The 23,332-nt window shown below is 40.9% G+C and overlaps 1 protein-coding gene across 1 annotated transcript in view; it reads left to right on the forward strand.

The window, feature by feature from the left end:
• The window catches only part of SLIT3 (slit guidance ligand 3), an 811,806-nt gene that overhangs the window by 698,849 nt on the left and 89,625 nt on the right, over positions 1-23,332 (forward strand). Inside the window, exon 27 of the mRNA XM_075068072.1 lies at positions 18,743-18,840. Coding sequence (XP_074924173.1) covers positions 18,743-18,840 — 98 coding nt within the window. The remainder of the gene's footprint in view (positions 1-18,742; positions 18,841-23,332) is intronic.

The raw sequence follows: 23,332 nt of genomic DNA on the forward strand, positions 1-23,332 counted from the left end.
CTGCCAGGAGATTCCACTGCTGTAGTCTGGAGCCCAACAGCTAGACTAGAGCCAATCAACAATTTTAAGCGTCATTTTTGTTCTCAGTGACCCAGAATTAGTAAAGTTTGACTACATTTATTTCAGAAGCATTTTGGCTGTAGAGCAGTGTAATATAATGTTGGTTGGAAAGGTGAGTTTTTTTACATGTCTTATGTTGGCAAAAGCCTTTGTATAGATGCAGAGTTTTTTTGGTGGTAAAAGCTGCAGCTACACTAGGAGGGTTTGCTAGTATAACTATCCATGTAGAGTATCAGAAGGGTAGCCATGTTAGTCTGGAGCTGTAAAAAGTGACAAAGAGTCCTGTGGCACCTTATAGACTAACAGAAGTATTGGAGCATAAGCTTTCGTGGATGAATACCCACTTCGTCAGACACATGTCCTACATCTGTTAGTCTATAAGGTGCCACAGGACTCTTTGTGTCTTATCTATATAGAGCTATACCAGCAAACCTTCTCTAGTGTACACTAGACCTCAGAGTGGATCAACTTTACTTAAAACCATTTTGATAAGCTCTTGAGGTGACTTATCTTAAATATCTTATAGAAAGTTTAGCTTTTCTTCTCTCTCTCCGTCTCTGACTCACATTCTCAGGTGACATTCACTGTGTGAACTTGGCCCGATACAGAACCGCTTTTGAACTTGAAAGTACCAAACTCTCATCCAAGCATAGCAAAGAGTGAACATCGCTAGGTGTGGCATTTAAAGCAAAGCAGACAGCTTAAAAATACTGACTTGTAACTAGTACAGGGAGAACTTGGGAAAATTTTATGAGTAAAAAAGAACCCTGCATGTTCACCGTGGGTTTTTGAGTAAAAGTAAAATTTGACAGATCCAAATGTAAACCATATGAAGAGAGCACTCTATTTCTACCAAGCTGTTCTCCGCCAGAGATTCATGCTAATTCAATAACAATACCTTGCTTCCTTCTCACCAGCCAGCACCAAACAGCTCTGTCCATCTGGAAGCTATTTCCCAGATCTTGATAAATTACCCTAAATCTTCCCTCAGAGTATTTGTTTTTCCTTGTTTGATGTATGTTTGGAGAAAATCCTGTGTGGAGGAGTATATCACTGGAGGAAAAAAACACCAACCACCCTTATTTTCCTTATAACCTCATTCAGTTAAGCTGAAGTGTATACGGTGTCTCTAGGTTCCTTGAACTGGGGTGTTAAATTATCTGAGGTTTCAGTATTCATGGTGGCCATTCGAAATCACAGAGTGCCACTCAGCAGAAAATTTGGTTCAAGTGACCAATCACCAATCAGCTTATAGTATCAAGAATTTCTTCCAGTTGCGATAGATAGCATGGCAGTGGAAGCAATAGGCTTGTAATCTTCTTTGTATTACCATATTTAAAGCTGGCCTTTGGTACAATTACACAATGAATGCTACCTTTGGTGTCCTTTCAAGTCTTTTTTCCCACTGAAATGCACATGTAAATCTTTGTTAGCAATGTCTCTTGTCTATAACACTGCATGTCTTAGGCTGGACTTAAAAGTGAGGTAGCTCATGAATTGTTCGCTCTAAATCTGAGCTGGCAGGCTTGTGGGACAAACAATTCAATTCAATGAGGGTAGAAATATGCTGGCTTTAAAATGGGGGAAAGTAAGTGCTGATAGTTATCTCTGCTGCTGCCCTCTCCCCATATTGGGTACTGAATGTGTTTGTTACAGATAAGCCTTGTAGGAAATCTTGCCTTCAGGATTCTTGCCTTTGAAGAGCCTTGGTGTCTAAGCAGCGGATAGTGTAAGAGTGCCACCTATGGGGACTAGCAGGATTTACCAGGAATAACTTCAGGATGTCATTGTCAGCTAACATGCAGCTGTTTAATTGAAGTTCACTTTATACAACTTCCACTGAAACAATGAAATATGAGTCTTTTAAACATTTTATTAAAGTTAATGTTAAAAAATTATATAAAACATAGGTTGAGAAAAGAGTGCCTGTATATCTAGGGATAGTGCTTAGATTATCCACAAATACCAAGTTTGTTTTTAATCATATGATACATAGAGTACATAATTAGCAATAACCCAAATTTAGGAGAATAGATTTAACAATAGAGTTTAGATATTAGAATCCGAACACTCAGGCACATCACTCATGAAAAGTTGTACAGAGATTTGGTTGTGGAAAGCAAAATATATCAATGAATGGAGATTGTCCCTCAGTAATTGAGAATTAGGTTGGTTGTCCATTTTACAAAATACAATCCATGAGGAAAATATTTTAGTTACTTTGCTGACTGCACTTCTTATCAGCACTCTAGCTCATTCCTCCTGGTATTGCTGGTGTCCGGTGATGTGTTCTATGTAGATGTCCTTTGACCATCTGATGACATCTTACACCATGAGTTGGTGCATCAGCCAAGCGTAGCATTGACCGATTCCGCATTCTCTCAGCACTCTTTCATTACTGGGGTCCCATGCACCTAAGGCTCCAACAATCAGTGCATGTGTCTTAACCTGGTAACTCTTAGCTCTCAAGGTTTCGGCCGGCATATTGATTGCTTTTTCGCTTCCCCATCATAGATACCATCATTTAAAAAATATCTGTGCCTTCCCTTGTAGGATGTTTGTCAGTCTGAGGATGGATCACTATAAAATAGATTCAGAAGTCTTTCTTTCTGGCTTTTCTCCATCTTTGAATACCGAATTTTGTGGACTGTACGGAATCCTATGTATGCAGATAATTGCACGATTTTAATTCACATAGTCTATTGAGTACATTTTTACATAATCACTATGATAGACAGCACACAGGTCATGGATAAATTATAATTACCATATATACTCATTCATAAGTTGAATTTTTTCAGTAAAAAAGGGAAGCACTAGAGATGGGGGTCGGCTTATGAATGGGTATAGAGAGGAAGAGGTGGGACACAACCCTTTCCCCCAACAGAGGGAGCAAGGAGAGGCAGCACAGCCAGCAGAGCCAGAAGGGAAGAGGTGTAGCCAGAGTCTCTCCGCTTCTGGCTACACTGCTCTCCCCCAGCCTCCAAAGCAGCTGCAGCTCTGGGGCTGGCAGGCTGCAGCCGGGCCGCTCTGCCCCACCCCCAGAACAGGTTGTGGCTATGCCGCCCGGGCACTGGAGCATACTGCAGCCATGCCGCCCGGCCCAGCCTGCTGGAACATGCTGTGGCTGCGCCACCTGGTCTGGCCTGCTGGAACAGGCTATAGCTGCGCCGCTCAGCCTGCCGGAGCAGCTCCAGCCAGGTCAGAGACATCCTCCCCTGGCCCTTCCCAGATAAGGTGGAAAGGGATGGGATGGGGAAAGTAGGGGGGTCCCGGGCTAGGGGTGGAGTCATGTGGGGGGTGGTCACAGGTGTTACTCCCCTGACTCCCAGCTTCTCCCCGCAAAAAAATTTCCCCACCAGTTGCTGTCCCAGCCCGTCAGGGTAAGCAGCTGGTGCGCCAGGACACTTCGTTTACTTAGGTTTACCTCTGTGTCTGCGGACGCTTGATGTAAACAAACCATCTCGGCCCACCAGCAGCTTATCCTGATGGCCCGGGAGCCAAAGTTTACTGACTCCTGAATTATAGGGTCAGCTTATGAACGGATTATAAAAAATTTCCATTTTTATTTATCCATCTTGGTGGGGTTGGCTTATAAATGAACCAGCTTATAATCAAGTATATATGGTAAATAGAGTATCAGAGGGGTAGCGGTGTTAGTCTGGATCTGCAAAAGCAGCAAAGAATCCTGTGGCACCTTATAGACTACCAGACGTTTTGGAGCATGAGCTTTCGTGGGTGAATACCCACTTCGTCAGATGCATCCCACGAAAGCTCATGCTCCAAAACATCTGGTAGTCTATAAGGTGCCACAGGATTCTTTGCTGCTTATGGTAAATAGAATAATCAAATTGAGAATTGAAAAAGTAATACATTACTAGAGTAGGTGTGCTAGCGAGACCCGAGGAACATAAGTATATTCTGGCCTTCTACATTCTGATAATGACCTCATTGGACATGCATGACTTGTTGATCTTTTATTTGTTCTTTTTAATAGTTTCCCTTGATAGTGAGCTTAGCCAGGAACAAGCGAAGGAGGATCATCATTTCCATTAGACAATAATCACTCTTCCCCCTTCCCGAATTAAGGGAGTAGCAGAATAAAAGGAGAAGAGTTTAAAACAAATGTTGTGCTGTATTTAATGTGTGAGAATAAGGCCAAATGAACATATTTAATGGAATAACTGCCCTTCCCCCTTCATCACCTCTTTGAGCTTTGGTGGTTTGGATAAAATGGAGTGAGTTTGGCTGACCCATGACTTCATCAATTCAGTGTTAGGCTATTGCAAATCTCCCTGAGATTTAAGGTGAGCATTACTTAGCAGGTACAACTGGTACAGCACACCTCTTAAGTTACAGAGGCTAATGTGAGTTCATCACAATGTTGCTCCACAAATTCTCCTTCCTCCCTATTCATTTCCAGATTGGGATCAAAGACAATATTTTAATTTATACAGTCCTAAATGTGTTGATACCCGACTATCTTGAAGGATAACTTGCATCTACAATTAACCAACACAGGTATTCTTCATGAGGACAGTGCAACTGGAAAAGTGCTAGATAAGTCTCTCGGGCACTGCAACGGAGCATTCTCTGTATCAGGAACTTGTTTTGGAATGCTTTAACAGAGAAGATCTGACACTATGCCCAAGTCAGACAATATTCAGGTCAGAATGCAAGACCCATCTCTTTAGTAAAGTTTGGCCCAATCTGTGCTTAACAGTCTGTGGAAAACATCAAACTGTAACCTCAGTTATGCTGCTCTGAGTGGGGTTTCCATGGGTGTAACTGAGAGCGGAATTTGGCTCATGATACATGTCAACTGTACGAGACTATATGTCAGTTCTAATTTCTTAGACTATACCATTTGGGAAAACAAGTCCTTTCTTTTATTTCTTTGGGTCTATTAACATATGTGCATAAATCCCCCGTACATCAGTCAATGCAAGAAAAATCCTTCAGTCTGAATTCCAGAAAGAGGAGAAATTGGAAGGAACTCTTAAATCTTGCCTGCACTCTTCCACATATGAAGGAGTTCAAACGTCTCAGTCTTTACATGTTATCCTATCTGGGCCTCTTTCCATTAACAGCATCAGGATGGGGGGAAAGATAGTGGAATGCTAGTCCCTTGCCAAGTTTGATTAGTGTGAAAAAAATCAGTGCAGCGAAATATTGCTGTTGTTAGGAGATTCTGTCTCAGTGAACTAGATTCCCATCCTGTGATGCCATCCTTGGAAGCCTTGACATTTTTCTGATGAAACTACAGTATTTAGAATAATTATCCATGAATGTAGGAGTACTCTCTGCTCTCTGCAAGATAAAGTGGAGAGCTAGAGAGGTTGAGAGAGAAGAGAAGAGTAATGGGTGGCCCTCTAAAATACGAGCCCCTGTATGCATGTGGATTTTGTAGGCAAAGACCATTGGCACCAGCAGGGTTTATAATTTAATCTGATGCCCCCAAGACAGGAAGACTGTGAAAGAGGAAAGCATAGCACCCACCTGTTCATACTTGGAGGTTTTATTCATGCTTTCCAAGACATAACTATGCATTGGTTAGCTGATTTGTGTAGGGATCCTTTTCCCCTGCTACAGTAGATTTAGAGAAAGTGAGGATTTACACCCACTAGAGTACACAAATGAAAGGTTTAAGCAAGGATTACAGGCCACAGTTGCTGGCTGAGGGTGATGAGGCAGGCACATACTCATCAGGAGCCCTGTGAAAAGCACAGTAATGTGTTATGCTGTGACCTAATGAGGGCTGTTAACAATGAAGCCAAGCCTGAGGAAATGTTTCCATTTGCTCTAGGGCAGTGAGAAAGCAGATGTTGAGTGACTTGAGGCATTGACTCTGATTATTCAGTGCTGTATCAGGAGAAAGGGATCAGGACAAATGTTTCCCCACAATAAAGGTGACTTTAAATAAATTAGAGAGTCAGAACCTCAGCTGGTGATATAAATGAGAATTGGTATAAGAAGACTTCTCCTCCAGGCCCCTGCCAATGCAGGATTGTTCACCATTGTACATTTACTCATCAGTCTAGTTTTAAGTGTCCAAAGAATGAAGCTCCCATCCCTTTCTTTTCCCATTCCACACTCTAATAAATCTCACTCTTAGAAGCTTGTTTTAATGTCAAATTGAATTTCCTTTTCTTAATATCATCCTCTCCGTCCTAGTTATACCCATTCTTATTATGTTAAGTAATTTCTCTTTCTCCTTGGTGTCTTCATCCTTCAGGTATCTGTAGACTGTTATGTCCTGCTTAGTCAGGCTGTGTGTATTTAACTATTAATCTTTCTTCAGTCTGACCACCCACCCAATTGAAGCCATCAGTCATACCAGACAGTCCTCCTCATTATTAAAGCCTCTCATAACTGGCTCTTTTCTTTTACCCTTCCTGTGCAGCTCTGGCATTGACTTCACCATCTAAGACATGACCTTCTAGCCTTTGTCTTTCTCTGTCTGAGATCCTCAGCAGAATTTAAGCTCATTACCTCTCCTCAGAGGTTAATTCCTTGTTTTCCCTTCCCTTGGGATGGCTTTGCGTGAAATTGCTCTAAGCAATCTAAGGCAGCAGAGAAAACAATTTTCCTTGGAAAGTGAGAGTGCATTACCTCCTATAGAACGGAAAGGATGCAATGCCATATCTTGCCTCAGAACAGGCAGTCAGCTCATGTAGACAAAGCCCATGCGCAATAGGTACAGTTGTATCAAAGCCTCTTGCATTCTATCAGTTCTTCCCCCTTGGTCTCACGATCTCAGTCACTGAGCCATGCGGAGGTCAGAAAGACTTGCCTCCTCTGTTTTCCCTGGAGTCTGTTCCTCCTTATACCTCTGAGAGTCTCTGAGGTAAACCTGTACTTAAGTGCTTTGGCAAGGCGGGGATCAGGTTATTCACGTGTTTAAATGCTTAATCCACAAAATTGAACATTGGTATTTTGGTTCCTGATTTGTGTGCCTGGAATAAGCCAGTGTTAAGTGCCACGCTGGCTCCTCTCGTGCTAGGTGCCAAGGGATTATGTGTCCCCCACAGAACAAAATGCTCTAATATTAAATGTTTACTATGATTGTTGGTTTTAAAAGGAGAATAAAACGTGATTGTCCTTTTAATTGTTTTTGATTGTTACTGAGTCTCTCTAAAATCATTTAACTGAACTGACTTAACTGTGTCCATCCATCTCACATCAGCCATGGGATGTGGAAGTACCCAAACATTACATGTGGCCATCACTCACGTTACACTTGGTCTTTCATGATGTTGTGGCATGGTCTGATGTCACAGACTTTTTTGGAGGAAATAAGCCACACTTTAAAGGGACATTGTCTTCTTGAAAATCAAATTCTTGCCTGAAAAGTTTTTATACCTGCTTTTTACAAGTAACACCTAAGATCAGTACATTAATGGAAAGAGACAAGAGAAAATTTTCCTCTGTTTTTTGCAGTTTGTTTGCATTATCATTCTGAAATTCTAATTAAGCCCTCCTTTGTCATCTTTCCTGTAGTCTGAATAATATAAGATCTATAATAGGATATTTTAGGGTACTTCAAAGATTTCTTTTCAATTGAAATTAGGATTTTGGTTTGTCTTAAGTAGTTACGTTTCTGGAAGTATTCCAGAGGTTCCAACATCAGATTCATGGAGATTGCTTCCTGTCCATTAGTATAGGATGTGGATTTTTCATGTGGTAGACTTGTTCCACCTCTTCTTTCTGCTGATTGAAAGCCCGGAAGTCCTTTATCTATAGCATCTGCTTACACAAGCATTGAAATACAGCATGCTTCTATAAGCAGAGGTCCATGAGGCAAGAAGAAATACACAATAATGTATATTATGAACAAGTAAACCACAAGCATCCACTGAGAATCAAATTTCATACTGATGGCGCCAATGCCAGAATATTTTAAATAATACCTCAAATCCTTGCACTTTGACTTTGATGGACATAATCTTAATTACTAGCTACAAAGATAATGGAAGGTGTAGTATACCCTGGAGGGTCATAAATCTTTTTGATTAAAATAAAATGAGGCTGAAGAGAGCAGAGTTGGCCTAACTTACTATAAATTGAGAAATAGGATTTATTAATAAGGACAAGAAAGTCACTAAAAAGTGCTGCTGCCATGTCCAATTATTGTTTAATCAGATGCCAGGTGAAGCCAAACTGGTGCAGAAGATTACTGTATAGAGCCTTGTAGGCAGTAACAGTTCTCTGTATCTTTACTACACTCACCAATGCTGTGAAGATTTCAGAGGCTAAAACCTAAACTGATCTCTTCTCCTGAAATCACCTTCTGTGGCTTTCAGCAAGTAGTATTTCTCACCATGTGTGAAAAATAGTGGACAGGGTTTAAGTTAGGTTGCTGTGTCACCCAAAAATGGATAAATGAACTGGTCGAGGTGAGATCAAACCAAATCTGAAACTTTGACCAAAATTAGAAATGAATGAAACTTTTTCTCACATTAACTAAATTAGATTATTGGATTATTAACAATCATATAATACAACTTTTTTACAGTGAGGGTAATCAACCACTGGAACAGGTTACCAAGGAATGTGGTTAATTTATTATCACTTGCAGTCATGTAACCTAGAGGTGGCTGTCAAGCTGTCTAAGGTAGCTCACAAACGTGAGTGCCAACCTCAGGTCAGACTGTCAAGGAAGAGGGCCCAAACCCCAAATTGGGTGTGTTCTGTAATTAGACCTCACCAACCAAATGTGAACTCCTAAAAGCACTATAACAGCCTTAACATGGAGTCACTGGCAATCCCCTCGGATACTCCAATCTGTCTTGTCACCCAGGCAAGCCCGCATTTGTGATAGATGGTCCCTTACACCAAAAATCAACAATAATATTCAGGCTACTCCCAGTCCCAAAGGACCAGTCGCTTACCCCAGGTCAAATGTACTTCAGATCTCAAACCAAAGACAACGCTTCTAGCCAATCCTGTAGTACTAACTGAAGATGTATTAACTAAGAAAAAGAAATGAGAGTTATTTCTATGGTTAAAGCAGGTAAACATGCACACACAAATGAGATAAGTCTTTGGTTCCAAAAGGTAATAGTAGTTGCTATGATATGCAAGTTCTATACGTCCTTTAGGACTAATCCAAACTAAGCAACTTGGGAATTCCTTGCTCATGCTTACAAATATTGCCCTTGACAAATTCCAAGCAACATAGTGATACAGTTTCTTCTCATCAGGCATTTTTATTCTTTTCCCCCAGAGTTCAGACTGATGAATCAAGTGTGGTACCCATCTCCTCTTCATGGGTGGGTGTGGCGGTGAGGGGCAGTCAACGAAGTGTTTGTCCTTTGATGTTTCACCATGGTTCATGTGGTTTCAATGAGGCTTCTTGCCCACAGGACCAGCACTTTACACTAATTAATGCTTCTTTCCTGTTTGGTGTTCCACAGTTACAGAGATTTACAATGCGAACACTCAATATAAGTTTATCCCATGGACTACAGAGGTTGTAAGTGAGATCAATACATGCCGCATCCTACAAGCATTTCATCAAGTCTAAACACATTCTTATCAACTTAACATCTGTTTTAACAAGGCTAACACACAGGTGAGCCAGACTGGTTTCCAGCTATGCATTTGTCAGTGTTCAGTGAGGCCTATGGGCCTTGGCATGAGCTGGTACCTGGTCTGCCAATGTCACAGTGGCAAAGGCATGAATGACTGTGCAAGGTGCACATTGGCTAGGAATAGGCACAGCCCATTTGCAAAAAACAAATTAACAAAATCTGTCTGAGTCTCTGCTTCTAGCTTGCTATCTAAGATCAGTCAGATTAAAAAGTACCTTAATATTGTCCAAAATACCTGCTTTGTCAAATAATTTGTATATATGCCACGAACAGATGGATCAGACATGCATGCTGACAATTCTTCTGATTACCTAACCCTACCAGCTAGCATCATCTGCATTTTATCCCGTTTGAGCCTTAGCCATCTTATGCTGGCCAGGTACAGGATAAACAAGGAAACTGCATCATCTGGATCTTCCAAAAAGGAGACAGATCTGAGTGACCTCAACTTTATGCAGCAATCTGTGTATATTGCCTCCCAAGGCAATGCGATTTGATATGGAATCCTTTGTCTTAAGAGGTTTCTGTGGTAAAAAGTGAGAGGGAGAGAATGGTACAGCAAATAGGCAGTGGTTTTGGGTGTTCTTTTTCATATCTAGCCCATCAAAGGAATCAAATATTTCAAAGCTAGTTTCATTCTCCACTTCTGCAATATCAGTAATCATTCTGTTGAGATCCAGATCCTTTCTTCACACAGATGTGCAGCTGGTTTAGGTTCATTACACCAGCAATGATGTAGCAATCCACATATTTCCCTTTGTGTAGCTGTCCCCCAATTTCATTTGTGTAGCAGTTTGCATAATAGGGTTTTTGTAATGGTTTGTTTTCAGTTTTACAGCACACTTCATTAAGTTTTGGTTTTTCTTAACATTCTCAGCATGTAAACGTTGGTTTCCTTTATAATGAAGGGCTTTGAAATGTTACAGTTGTAAACAGAACTTCATGATAGTCTTTTTCTACCAAACTTATAATTAAGTGCATTGGTTGGATAGCTGACTTCATCCCTTCATGTTTTCTTAGTCATCTGTGTAAAATTCTTCCTGCTTCTTTTAATTTGTATTTACAGCTTGTGTTTATCTCATGTAGTTATTAAAGGGAAGCTGTTGTATACTTGATTAATCTGTGTGTGTTTTCTTTTTGAATATCCTTTATAGAAGTTTGCCTTTCTCTAAAGGGCTGTTGTGTCTTTTCCACTCATTGGTGCATGGATTATTTCCTCTCCGCTCTCCCACATCAAACCAGAGATGGTTCTTCTAAAGCAAAAACAAACATCGCTTTGCCTTGTTCTAGTTATCTCCTTGTATGTTCGCCAGCTTACATCCTGACCCTGAAATCTGATCTAAGTGGGCAGGTTGCTATGCCTTTGCAGAGTGCCATTAATGATTGCACGACTGGGACAATCATCAGTAATGTCACAGGTACCAGTACAGTTCTGAATACTTAAGAAACTTGGAGTCCCCCTATTAGTTAGATATGGCTAAAGAATGGAGTCATGCACTATACATTTTGGAAGGGGGAAACATTTTCATCTTTTCTTAATTTCACCGCAGCAGAACAACTAAACTATTAAACCCAATAGATATTTCAGCTTAAGACAGCATCCCAGGACAGATAAATGCTTAAAAGTAGTTTACATTTTGGTTTAGCTGCTGAAAAGTGCCCCTTTAAGTTTCTTTTGGAGTAAAGTACTTATTTAGTCTTTTCTTGTTCAGTAAAGCAGGTTTATTGGGTTTTATTCAGAACACCAGTAAGTTGAGTGCACTGGCATTTGTGAGGTTGGTTGTGGTGGTGATGGTGGTGGGATGTTACACTGATATTTTGGAGTATCAGTGGAGCATGTTTTCAAGATGGTGTTTTTGCAATTGAGTGATTTGGTTTATTGACCTCTCAGAAAGATCTAGCTATATTTAAGGAGTTAAGATACTTAAAATGATCAAGGAACATGGCTAGGTCTTACTTCAAAATTCTCTCACTGAATTTGGTTTGGCATAGTGTCTGCACTAAATATATGAAAACTGTGACATATGTTCTGCCCATGCACTGCCTCAACAAAATCTAGTAATAGGAATAATATAGGGTGAAGAGTTAACAGTTTCTGTGTATTTGCTTGGAAACTCGTTTTCTTTCTCCTGCAGTCATTTTCCCAGAGTACTTTTGTATCAGCTGTCAGTACAAACACATGTTAGTCACTGTACAAGGTTCCCATCAGCCAGGAAGAAAAAAAGCTCGGTGGCTGCCCTATGGGCCTCTGTGTCTCTACCGGTGTGGAGCCTACCGCACTTCCAATTCAGAGGCCAAAAAAGACAGCGGCTACTGAAAAGCAGCTTAATCTGCTGCTCATCCCCTTGTGGTTCCGATTTCTGCCTACCCAGATGCTCGGAGTTTCTTTAGTCTCTTTCCATGGGGGCATAAGAATCTTCTTGGCTCCCTGTCACTGCTGTTGTCTGAGATCTGCTGTTGTTTTTTAACAATATGATCATTTATTGAATTGAGTCACCATATGTTACAGCTACAGGAAATGTCTCTTAATTACAAAGTGGTTCTCCTAGTTACACAGAATAATCTTTTTATGCCTTCTGTCTTATCACTTTCTGTACCCTGAAAAATATTGTATCTGGTAACATTTCAATAACCTTTAAACTCAGCATGACTCAGCAGTGATTAATGTTACACAGCACAGACTGATGGGGAGATGGAGGGGTTTTTCATCCTTTTATAAGGATAATTATAATATATCATTCTAGAATAACATAACAAGTCAGCAACAGGTTTTGTAACTTCATTTTTGGTAGATAGTGGCTAGCTAGCATATCTTTGAGTTTTTCTGGAGTCCCGTATAAGTGGTATGTCAAGTCTCCTGCAATGAAAACTTCTGGTTTTCCCACATTTTCAGTGGGTAACAGTCTTTAGACCAAATTATGATTTCTGCTATAGGAGTAAAAATACAGAATCATTCCAATGAGGCTGATACAATTGTTCCATCCTTACTCTAGTTTAACTGAGCAGAATTGGGTCCTTTGCAGCAATAAGGGTTGCCTTATAAGAGGTAAATAAGAGAATTATAATATTTCGTGGTTCATCTGTTGATCTATCAAAACTCCATATCTAAATTTTGCTGCTTTTAGGATATGATGCAAGGTTCTTCTTCTTGCAAACCCAGGGCTGCCCCAGGCCCCCTAGGGGTCCCCACAAGAGTTTTTTGGGGCCCCTGAAGTGGAGTCTTTCACTCGCTCCAGGGGGCCCGGAAAACTCTCGCGGGGCCCGGGACCCCCGGAGCTTCTTCTGCTCCGGGTCTTTGGTGGTAATTCGGCAGCAGGGGGTCCTTCCACCTTGGAACCCACCGCCGAAGTGCCGGGTCTTTGGCGGTGGGGGCCCCCCGCCACGCGTCTTCAGGTTACTTCAGCAGTGGGTCCCAGAGCGTAAGGACCCTCCCACCGACAAATACCGCCAAAGCGGGGGGCCCCCCGCCTCCGAGGACCCCAGGCCCCCTGAATCCTCTGGGCAGCCCTGTGCAAACCACCTCCAAAAAGCTGAGTAGGAAAATGATTCCAGTGCCTTTAATCTGTGAGCCAGATATGTTCCTTTCTTTAAGGGGAAACTGCTTAGAAACGAATAGTTCTCAGTGAATAATATACCCAGTCTATTTAGTCTGTTGCTCAGAGAATATCTGTGAACTGGTTGGTTTCCTCTTTTTTTTTTTCTTCCCAGAGCTACTTGATACTTTTGTAAATTCTTAAAATTACATGGCATAAACATGAGGATTTTTTGGAGTGGATAGTATTTGATTTGTTTATGTTGGTGGTGAATGGTCAGGTTAAATTAGTGCTCAAGCACTTGTGATGCGAATACTCACACATGGAAATTTAGAATTCATTTTCTGCAAATTCCTGTGTACATTACCTTGAAATTCATTTTCTGTGAATATTTGTGCTATTAAAACTTAATTGAGAAATTTGCCGGGTGCTAACTCAATGGGGTTAAGGGCACAGGCAAATCACATTAATTTAAAATACCGAGTGAATCTTGATGGAAATATTATTGCAGTATTTGCCCAGTTAATGACACAAGGTACTATGAGATGGATTCCTTAAATATTTATTACCAGTATATTATGAAATAATAGCCTCTGTATCAGCAGATGCCTAATTTATTTTTAATTCACCTGAAAAATATGGCTACCTAGTGGTTATGACTGTCAGTGTGGCCTAATGGGTGGAGTCCTGGGTTCTGTTCCCTGCTTTGCCACTGACCTGCAGGGTGACCTTGGACAAATCACATTGTTTCTCTGTGCCTTAGTTTCCAGATATATGTAAAATAGGGATAATGATAATGTAAAGTGCTTTGACATCTACTGATGCAAAGTGTTAGGTGGTATTATTATTTATGGTAGAGCTAGAGAAATAATTTACAGCCAGTGATTTGACAAGTTTTGGCTTTTTTTGTGTGCATGGATTATGTGCAAAAGCAGACTGGTTTTGTCTGTTATTTCTAATTGTTCAGACACTTAATGCAAACATTTTTCAGCCTAGGAGTTGTCCATGAAGTAGTTGCTTTAACTTTGTCTCTTCATTATGAGCTCGGTGCTGCGCCCATTGAAGTTATTGGCCAAACCCAGTGATTTCAGCAGTCCAGGATGAAGCCCTCTTTCTGGGGTATGATGAACTAATAGGATTATCTGTGACTGGCTGACTCTTTTAGAAATAGGTGGACAAAAACCCAAAATGTCAGATGGCTTGGTGAACTTGTATGTCACAAACCATTGCACAAACAAATATGCACTTTCCACATTATGACAGCAAACCAACTTAAATGGTCAAAATATTATCAAAGCAAATGTGTTTTTTCATCAACATGTATTCACATAACCTCTCTTTGCCCTATTTGCCCAACTCTCCATTGGATTATACCAATTCTTCTTGGCTTTTTGCTGTTATGATGCGTTTGATCCTGGAAAATGTAATAAGTACGGTCCAGTAATTGAATCCGGGATCTGATATAATTCTTGTGATCTATAGCCAGCATGTACAGCACTGTTCAGTACCATTTATTTAAATTAGTGTTGGGACTAAAAGAAGAACTTACGTTTTCTGTGGGCCAGATTCTGTTTTTTCACAGGAATGTTCATTTGGAGCAACTCTAGTAAAGTTGGAGCCGGTTGATTTACTCCAGATTTACAGGGGTACATGTGAAATCCAAATGTGGTCCTGACCTGTATGCACTCTGCCTTGCCATTTGTAGGAAATTTATGTCAAAATCCATGTTGTTCCATCCCTCTTCTATGGGAGTGGCCAAGCAGATTTATTTGGGGTGAGCAGGTGTTGTTTTGCACAACTCACCAGAAAATGTCTCTAGGCTGATGCTTTTGCCTTACCATCAGACTACAACAAAATGTTTAGTGTAGAGTTACAAATCCCTAAAAATACAGTTACAGTCAAAAGAGACCCTCCAATCTAGCGACATGAATCACTGAGACAATCATGTTGTTTTTGTCTACGGGCCAGATCTTTGGAAGCAAAGCTTGCATCTCCTTTTCCAGTTCCAGCTTAATTCACACACCCTTAGTCTTGGACCAAATGTTCAATGTTTTCCCTTTTTGAGAACAGACATAATTAATTTTCAGGGTATATAGGTCAAATAGTTGTCTTCAGTTCAAGAGTAAATGAACTGAGTTGAGGATCGGTGCTTGACATTTAAAGAAATTAATCCTTTACAAATATGCTAGTATTGTTGTAAAGTGGGACCAGAGACTTGCAATCTTGATCTGAAAGATGTTTTCAGCATGTCTTAGGGCTCGTCTGTATAGGAACACTCAGGAAAGTCAAGATGCATTAACTCAAGCTGTGAAGTTAAAGCACGTTAGACCCCTGTGTGGTCTCTCTCATTCAGAAGTGAAGTGGCCTGATTGGCTGTAGCTTACTCAATACTGATATTTTAAATAGTCTCTGTTTACTCTTTGTTTTCCACATTTTTGTGTACGATAAAATATTTCACTTATAGCACCTTCTATCTAAAGAACTCAGAGTGCTGAACAGACAGCTGACACTCATGAGATCAGAGAGAGAGAGGCAAGTTGTGTTATCCCACTTTTTGGAAATGGGTAAACTGAGGCAGAGGTTCTGCTTTACCAAGTATCACACAGCAAATTAATGTTATAATTAAAAGTCTGATTCAGCAGAAAACATTGTTCAGTTTCCAGGGTGCCTGAGGCCACCAAAGCCCTGAAAACCTAATAACACAGGCTTATATAGTGAAGAAGTGAAAACTGGGCTCTGAATCATCCGGATTTCATGTGCAGATAGGAGCGGTTAGAAAATGCTTTTGAAGGGTGTGCTTTCATTTTAACATATATCTTTAGTAATAGTCACCAGTAACTTCCAAGGAAATGTGCATAGTTGCATGAAAGGTAATATGAATATTGTCACACATGGTGTTTGAAAGGCTGTTGCGAGAGTGTGTGTAGAACTTTTGGAAACATAAATGCTGGGCTTTTTGTTTTCCGTATTGCTATGCTTAGCTCACAGAGGGTTGCAGACTTCGATGCCAAGAGAACACTGAATATGTGTGAAGTTGAAAGGATATCTGCAGTACTGAATCATCTGCAAAATACTCCATTTACCAGGGATATGGAAAAGCATTTGTGCTGAGCATTTGAGAAATATTAAGCATGGCATCATCCCAGCTTCACTAGGATGACATGTCGCGCATGTAGGGTTTGCAATACAGATAGACAAGGCAGAGGCAACACTGCAGCGGGTGGCAGTGTATTAGATGTGGCTGGCATCCTGTAAGTGCTGTGGAACACATGGTGCCAAAACAAAAGCTGCATGAGCTTTCCTCTTTTCTTTCAGCATCCTCCCGTCTTCCCCAAGACCTTTTAAAGTGAATGATTCAAATGGAGAATGCCAAGCTGTTTGGCAGAGGCTTGGGTATCAGTGAAGCAGAAGGCACCTGTGCCAGTTCCTGAGCAAAGCCCCACCATGCCCACTCATTCTTCTTAATTTGGGGAGTAGGCTCTGCTAATCCTCAGTCATTCTGGTATTTGATCAGGTCTGGCTCCTGCTTTTTGGACCTGGGTCTTCTGCTTCCCTGACCTTCAGAATCGGAGCATCCTGATGGATGTTCTTTCTTTCTCCTTTTGGCCTGGAGAGAAAACAAACAAGCACAACAAACACAAGCCTTCCCCTCTGCCTAATGCTAGGGTTGGTGTGTTTGTGGCTAAACCAATGGATTTGTACTCAGGAACTGTGGTTTCAACTCCCATTTCTGCCACAGACTTCTGTGTGACCTTGTCAAGGTGCTTAGTCTCTCTCTGGCTTGGTTTCTCCGTAAAATGAGAATATTTCCCTATCTCACACTATGTTGATCATTAACATTTGTGGGACTCAGATTTATGGTAACTGGGGTGGGGCGCATATAAGCACCTAGATAGAATATACATCACGAGCAACATGAGGGAAAAGCAGCTATCAACCATATTCAACAATTTCTCTACAGCTCCTCATGACTACTGGTTGTTTTCTAAAATTCCTGACTAGTTGAAACTGATGAGACTGCATAAATCCCAGGGTAGCAAGCCTGCGAGGGTTTTGGATTGTTGATATTTACATAGTATTTATACATGATAGGCCCTTCAGCTGCCATTGAAACAACCCTGATAAGCTTCCTTTCCAGCCCTGATCCTGCAGTTGGATCAATGGATGTGGACCCTTGCACCCGTCTGGGACTCAGTTGCAGGATTGGAGCCTATATTTTGACGGAGCTCTGCAAGATGTAACAATTAAGAGAGGGCCTTGGGGACAGCATATCATATATATACATCTTGTTCTGAGTGCAGACAGGTCTGCAAGAAGTTAACCAAATGTGAATCCAGCCGAAGGCAAATCATCAAACCTGGCACTGAACATTTTAAAATGAAAGCTAGGTTCTCCAATGTTGCATGCAGCAACTTCTTCTGCCCCTGTTGACTCAGGGGACTGCTTCAGACTATTACAGATTAGTCACAAAAATATTATTATAGTAACACAGGATGTGAACCGTGATTTTAAATGAAAAATGTTACTTCAATAACCTTTTTAGTTTAATTTGAAATATTTTTCTTATCTTAGAGTGTGGTTATTTATTGACAGAATTGACTCAATGGATTACTTGGTGATGCAAATCAAATAGAGAGAGAGACTGCTAAGGGATCATCTCCTAAAACCACTGGGCAGATCTCTTCAGTTTCCTGTGATTGCGCAGACTTTGGCAGACCAGAGACTTTTCCTAAATTTATAATCTGTTCTGAAATAGCTCAAAGGAAAGAACCAGTACTATGATGTAGATGTCAACTCCATAGCAAATTCAGCTTTAACCAGCAGGATACAAGTCCAGGTGAACCTGCTTTAACAGCAACTCAAAGGACCAACAAAAATCAGTTGCTTAACACAGGTAGTCGTCTAGTAATGATGGGGCAGAATTATAGTAGTTGATGCACTTGGAGATATTTGTGGATGTTCTCTTGAAAACACAAGGCTGCTTAGTAAGGATGCTGTTTTGAATCGACGTCACTGTATTTTGTAGAGGAATTTCAGCTGGGCCTCCTCCCAGAAAACATAAGCTTTTACCTTCAAGTTTTGGCCATCCTTAGTATTGAGTTCTGTGTGCTGCCTTAACACTTAACTGAGTCCTTGTAAGTGCTGCTGAGTGCATACTGACTCTGCACTGCTCTGGGTGTACCTCTCATCGCAATTATTTGCTCATTTCAATGTGTAATTAATATTAAAGAATGAAGTATATTCTATAAAGTTAAACCCAACAGCTTTCTCCAAACCAACAGGTGAAAAAATAACTAGCCAGAGACTTCAAACCCAAACAGTAGCCCGATACACTCACCAATACTAGCCATCATTGTAGCCTTGCCTTCCCAAAAGCCTGGTTTAAGCAATGTCTGCCATTCAGTAGAGAATGCTAGGTGATGTGACTGCTCTGACGACTACATTCTTTCTGTCAATGCAAATGAGAAAATGAAAACAAAGCCCAATACACAAGATAGATTAGTCCAGCTGCTCTGTGTGTTACTAACTGAATTTCTCTTGAACTTTTCCCAATAGGGTCGAGACTGCAATATGCCCATTAATGCCTGCATTCAGAATCCATGCCAGAATGGAGGGACCTGCCATCTCACTGAGGCAAATAAAGACGGATTCAGGTAGTGGAGAGCAGATTGCATTTAAAGCAAGATGAGACGAATTTACCTTACATTTGTCTGTTTTACACTAATGAAGTCTAATGGCTTCTTTACTGAAACTGCCATACATGACAAATAATTCTTCTTGCCAGACATGAAATTAATTTGGTTTCATTGGTGACATATTGTTTCCTCTAAAACAGGCCTCCTTATTTTCTCGTAATGGGACTCTCTCTAAAAGCTGTTTTGAGCATTCCCCTGATCTGCTTTGTGTTATCCAGAGACTAATTTTCCTTGAGGCATTTCAAACACACACACACACACACACACACCCTTTTTTAATTTGTAAAATGAGCATCTGTTGCTTGACAGCCAGATGCAAAATGTTTTCATGCTGAAGAATCTCATAGTCAAATAGGCTTTAAAGAAACAATCGAACAACTGAGAGGCTGTGTCAGTTTATCTTAGTGCCCATAAGAGAACAACCTCTATAACTTAACATCTTGGGCTTCAATCTCCCCACATGAATAGGGTGCAGCCTAGACCCTGCTCAGACAGGAGACTTCCAAGGGGAACGCGGGAAGTTGCATGAAGTGCTGATGGTGGTGATGTAGAAAAAGTTACTCTTGTCTCTGTGGTAGTGTTTCTCCAATTGTCCTGTGTGTCTAAGGGACTTTGCACTGCACAGAGGGGTTGTTTTTCAGCTCAAACATAACACTGAGGCGCTGGCCACTTATCTGCATTAAAGATGCTAGCATGCTTTTTGGACATTAGTTGCTACGGTCATGAAAAAATTGCTACTAAAGCATTTATGCTATCTTTTACTCAAAACTTCCTCATACTGTAGTTCCAGTTGCAGACAGGACAAAAGGCTTCCGTGGTGTTCCTGTTGCAGGAATAACAGCTTTGTCTTTTCCCATATGCAGCGTATCAATGATGGCTGAAGTGAGACACAGAATTGTAAGGGTCACAGATGGGAAAATGCTGTTTAGGTTGCCTAGGCCACCCTCAGCCAATTGAAGATTATACTGTGCAGTACATCACCAAATACGTTTTCCATGAGTCAGGCTTTCTTTTAAAGCTGATCAGAGAAAATTTTGATGAAACAGTATTCCACTGGAACATGCAGTTCTGTCAAAATTGAAATGCGTTGTGAAATCGAGTCAATTTTGCCAGAATTTTGTTTAGAAAAAAAATGCACAAAAGGTCCCAACGGTGTACAAACATCCTGTTTAGACATTTTCATAATGGAATTTCTCAATTTCTCATTGTGAAATTACATGTCATCTTGAATTTTATTTTTTATCATATTATATATTTATTATAATGCAAAAATGTTAAGTCGAAATTGAAACATTAGTTTTTCCAAAAGATAATGTTTCAAATGACCCATAACCATTTTTTTAAAAATAATTCTTCATGGACAGTTTTGAAGTTTTCTGTTTTTGCTCCGTTTGGAATGAAGTCAAATTTTGAAATCTCAAAATCCTCCATGAAAAGGCACGTCTGTCCCCCACACACCTCTGCTTTCCATCAATTCCCTTTTATATATTCAGTCTAAAACACTGTCACTGAGTAGCTAGTCCCTGTGAGTAGACCAGGCCCACTGCCCCCAAGTCAGAGCAGGTGGGTCCAACTGAGCCAATTAAAGGGTGCTAGGCTAAACCTGGGGCTGTAAAGTCCTGTTAGAGGGCAGGAAGAGGAAGAGTGTTTGGGACTGGCTGTGCCTGAGGAGAGGAACCACTGAGGGAGCTTACTCCAGTGGTGGGTCCTGGAACAAGTAGCTAGATGGTCAGTGAGGTAGCCCTGTGGCCAGTGTTCCCAAAGTGGAACAGAACTGGCTGGGAGCAGAGCTGGCTAAATGAGATCTGTCTGTGAGAAGGGAGCTGGCTGAGAAGGGAAGCTGGCTGGGACTCGGAAGCTGCAACAAGCATGATTACCAGAGACCCTTGGAGGAGAGGCCATGATACCGTAGGAGAAAGGGTGAGTTGCGGAACCGTGTTTTGTCTGTTATGGGCTTATATTTGGACAAATAGACTTATTTAAAGGAGACTGGGCATGACATGAGTGCTTGTTTAGCTGGGGAGAAGCCTTGCTGTGTCCTACATGCTGGGGGAATGCAGGCACTTAGATCAGCCCCTGGTACAAGAGGAAAATGCGGTGGATCTTTGGTGCCCAGTGAAAATGTGAAAAGCAGAGGCAGGTTGTTGCAGAGCAACCTTTGGCCATGAGGAGGTGCTTAAATGATGGCTACCGCATTACAAGTCCCTTGGGCTCCCATTCTGCTAGAGGAGATGTACTATAGAAGTATAAGGCATTATCTAAAAGGATCTGTGGTGATAGATTTGGGAGTGGCGGAGAGATAGAGGAGGAAGATGAGGAAACATTTTGAGCAATGATTGTCTGGAGGGAAATCTCTCTCCCGGGGATGTGCTACTCCTGTTGGCATCCACTGGAGCTACATGCATGCATTTGTGTGCATCAGAATGAGAAAATATCCTCTTAGGTTGTATTCTGTGAGGAAGTGAATGTCAAAAACATGTTTTAAAGAGAGGCCCCCTTAGAGTTTTTAGTTGTGTGGCCTGTGAAAGAAATTATATCTTCTATAGATTTTTTTTCCCTGGAGGAATATATTAATATACGAACTCAGCTGCCAAGCTTGTCAAATCTTTACTCTTGTAAAAGGAAACTTAAGCCAAAGCTTTCCTCCCTATAAAATGCCAAGTGGTTTAACTCTCAAGTTTCTGTAGTCACAGACAAGCGAAATTACGCTTTAAATAATGGTAAGGTGGTGACATAAGCCAGCCAAAGGCAGGAAATTCACAGTTAAGGCTGAGACTGTATCCTCGCACACACACCCCTCCGGCTGTGCATAGACGGGGCAAGGGGCTCTAAACAGCAGGTGATTTCACTTCTCATTTTTGTTGCTGTAATAGCTAGCCACAATGGAGTGGGTGAAGGGCTTAGGTTCAGCTGGAGTTCTCAGATCCATTCTCTCGTCACCATTTTTTTCTTAAACATCTTTTTTTACTCTAAATCATTTTCATGCCTTTTATCATGGTGAATTTGTTTTCTTTCAAAATAAATAAACAAATAAATAAATGAAACTGGGTAGCTCAGGGGATTGGTAATAGAACATAAAGCTTTCCCTTCCTCTAAATTGAAGCTTCAACTCTGACTCGATCGGCTAGGACGAAGGTCACACAGTGAAAGCTGCTTGGTGGGATTCATAAATGCCGCAATACTGTCAGGTACATCTGTGTTACAAAAGCCAATAATGTCATTTAGCATCTTGTAGTCCCTCTGCTGAGACTGCAGTCAAGAACCGCCTGGGTCATGGAGACAGAGCTACCCGTTCTGACTCAGATTTAGCCCCCGATGAACAGCAGATCATTGACAGTGAAGTAGGGGGAAACTTACATAGTCTTGTGTTGCTCTGTCCAATTCTGTATATAAAGAGAGCTTCATTGTCCAAGACGATTAGTCCTATACCTCCACAAACAATAAGTTCTCTTTTCTACGTAAAAAACCTGAAGCTGATAAATTGTGCAATGTCAGTGCCTCATTGGTCAAGGATAAATGAAGCTCTTACAGGCTATCAAGTCATTCACTTGTTATGCAGGTGCACAAAGTTCATCTGCCAAAAAGCCATAGTTTTCTTGAAAAGATTTACTCTGTTTACACAAGAGCTGACTTTTTAAAGCATGATATATCATCTCTGTATTTATTTTGTTATCCAAATACAAAAATGATTAATCATAGAATGGACAAAGTGCAGCCAACCATTTTGAGTTGGCTGCCAATACAGTTCAGCTCTAAAAAGTGACTCTAACAATGGCATTGTTAAGTTCCTTGTTCCATTGCATCTCAGTGGCTCCTTGTAAATGTGCTCAGTTTACAAGTAAAAAGTTATGTATTTCTAGTAGCCAGTTCTGAAAACTCAACCTGGAATCTGAAAATCATTTGGTTTTTTCCATATCATGCATTTTCCCTCATAATAAAGGTTCTGTAGGCCATATTCTGCCCTCAGTGGCGATTGTGCAACCCCACTGTCTTCAAATTATGCCTTCAGTTGCATGGATGAATTGGATTGATCCTGGAAGTTGAACTTCGTGTATTAGGATTTTGATGATGCAGAAGAAATAATAGACCACAGTGTAAGAAGAAGTAAAAAGCCATAATCACTTGGTCAACATATCTATGTCTAAATATTCACAAGAAGCCAGTCTGTTGTGTAAGATGTTGATAATTTTACATAATCACTTTTCAGAGTAGAGCCAACTTCTAAGAATTTTTGGTTTTTTTCACCCCAAAGCACTTCAGAAGTTCTGTAAATACTGCACCTCTGAAGGGCAGCCACTTCTGGGGTAGAAGGAAGCAACTAACTTGTGCCCAGCATACTGCAGAACAGTAAAAGGGAAATTATAGTTAGGAGCATCAGGGTCTTTGAGAACAGCTGTCATGGTATAATTCCCCACTCTGAACCTTAGCGTCCAAAAGATGGGGTACCAGC

This window comes from Chelonoidis abingdonii, chromosome 7 (genome assembly GCF_003597395.2).
Source record: "Chelonoidis abingdonii isolate Lonesome George chromosome 7, CheloAbing_2.0, whole genome shotgun sequence".
Classification (NCBI taxonomy): Eukaryota; Metazoa; Chordata; order Testudines; family Testudinidae; genus Chelonoidis; species Chelonoidis abingdonii.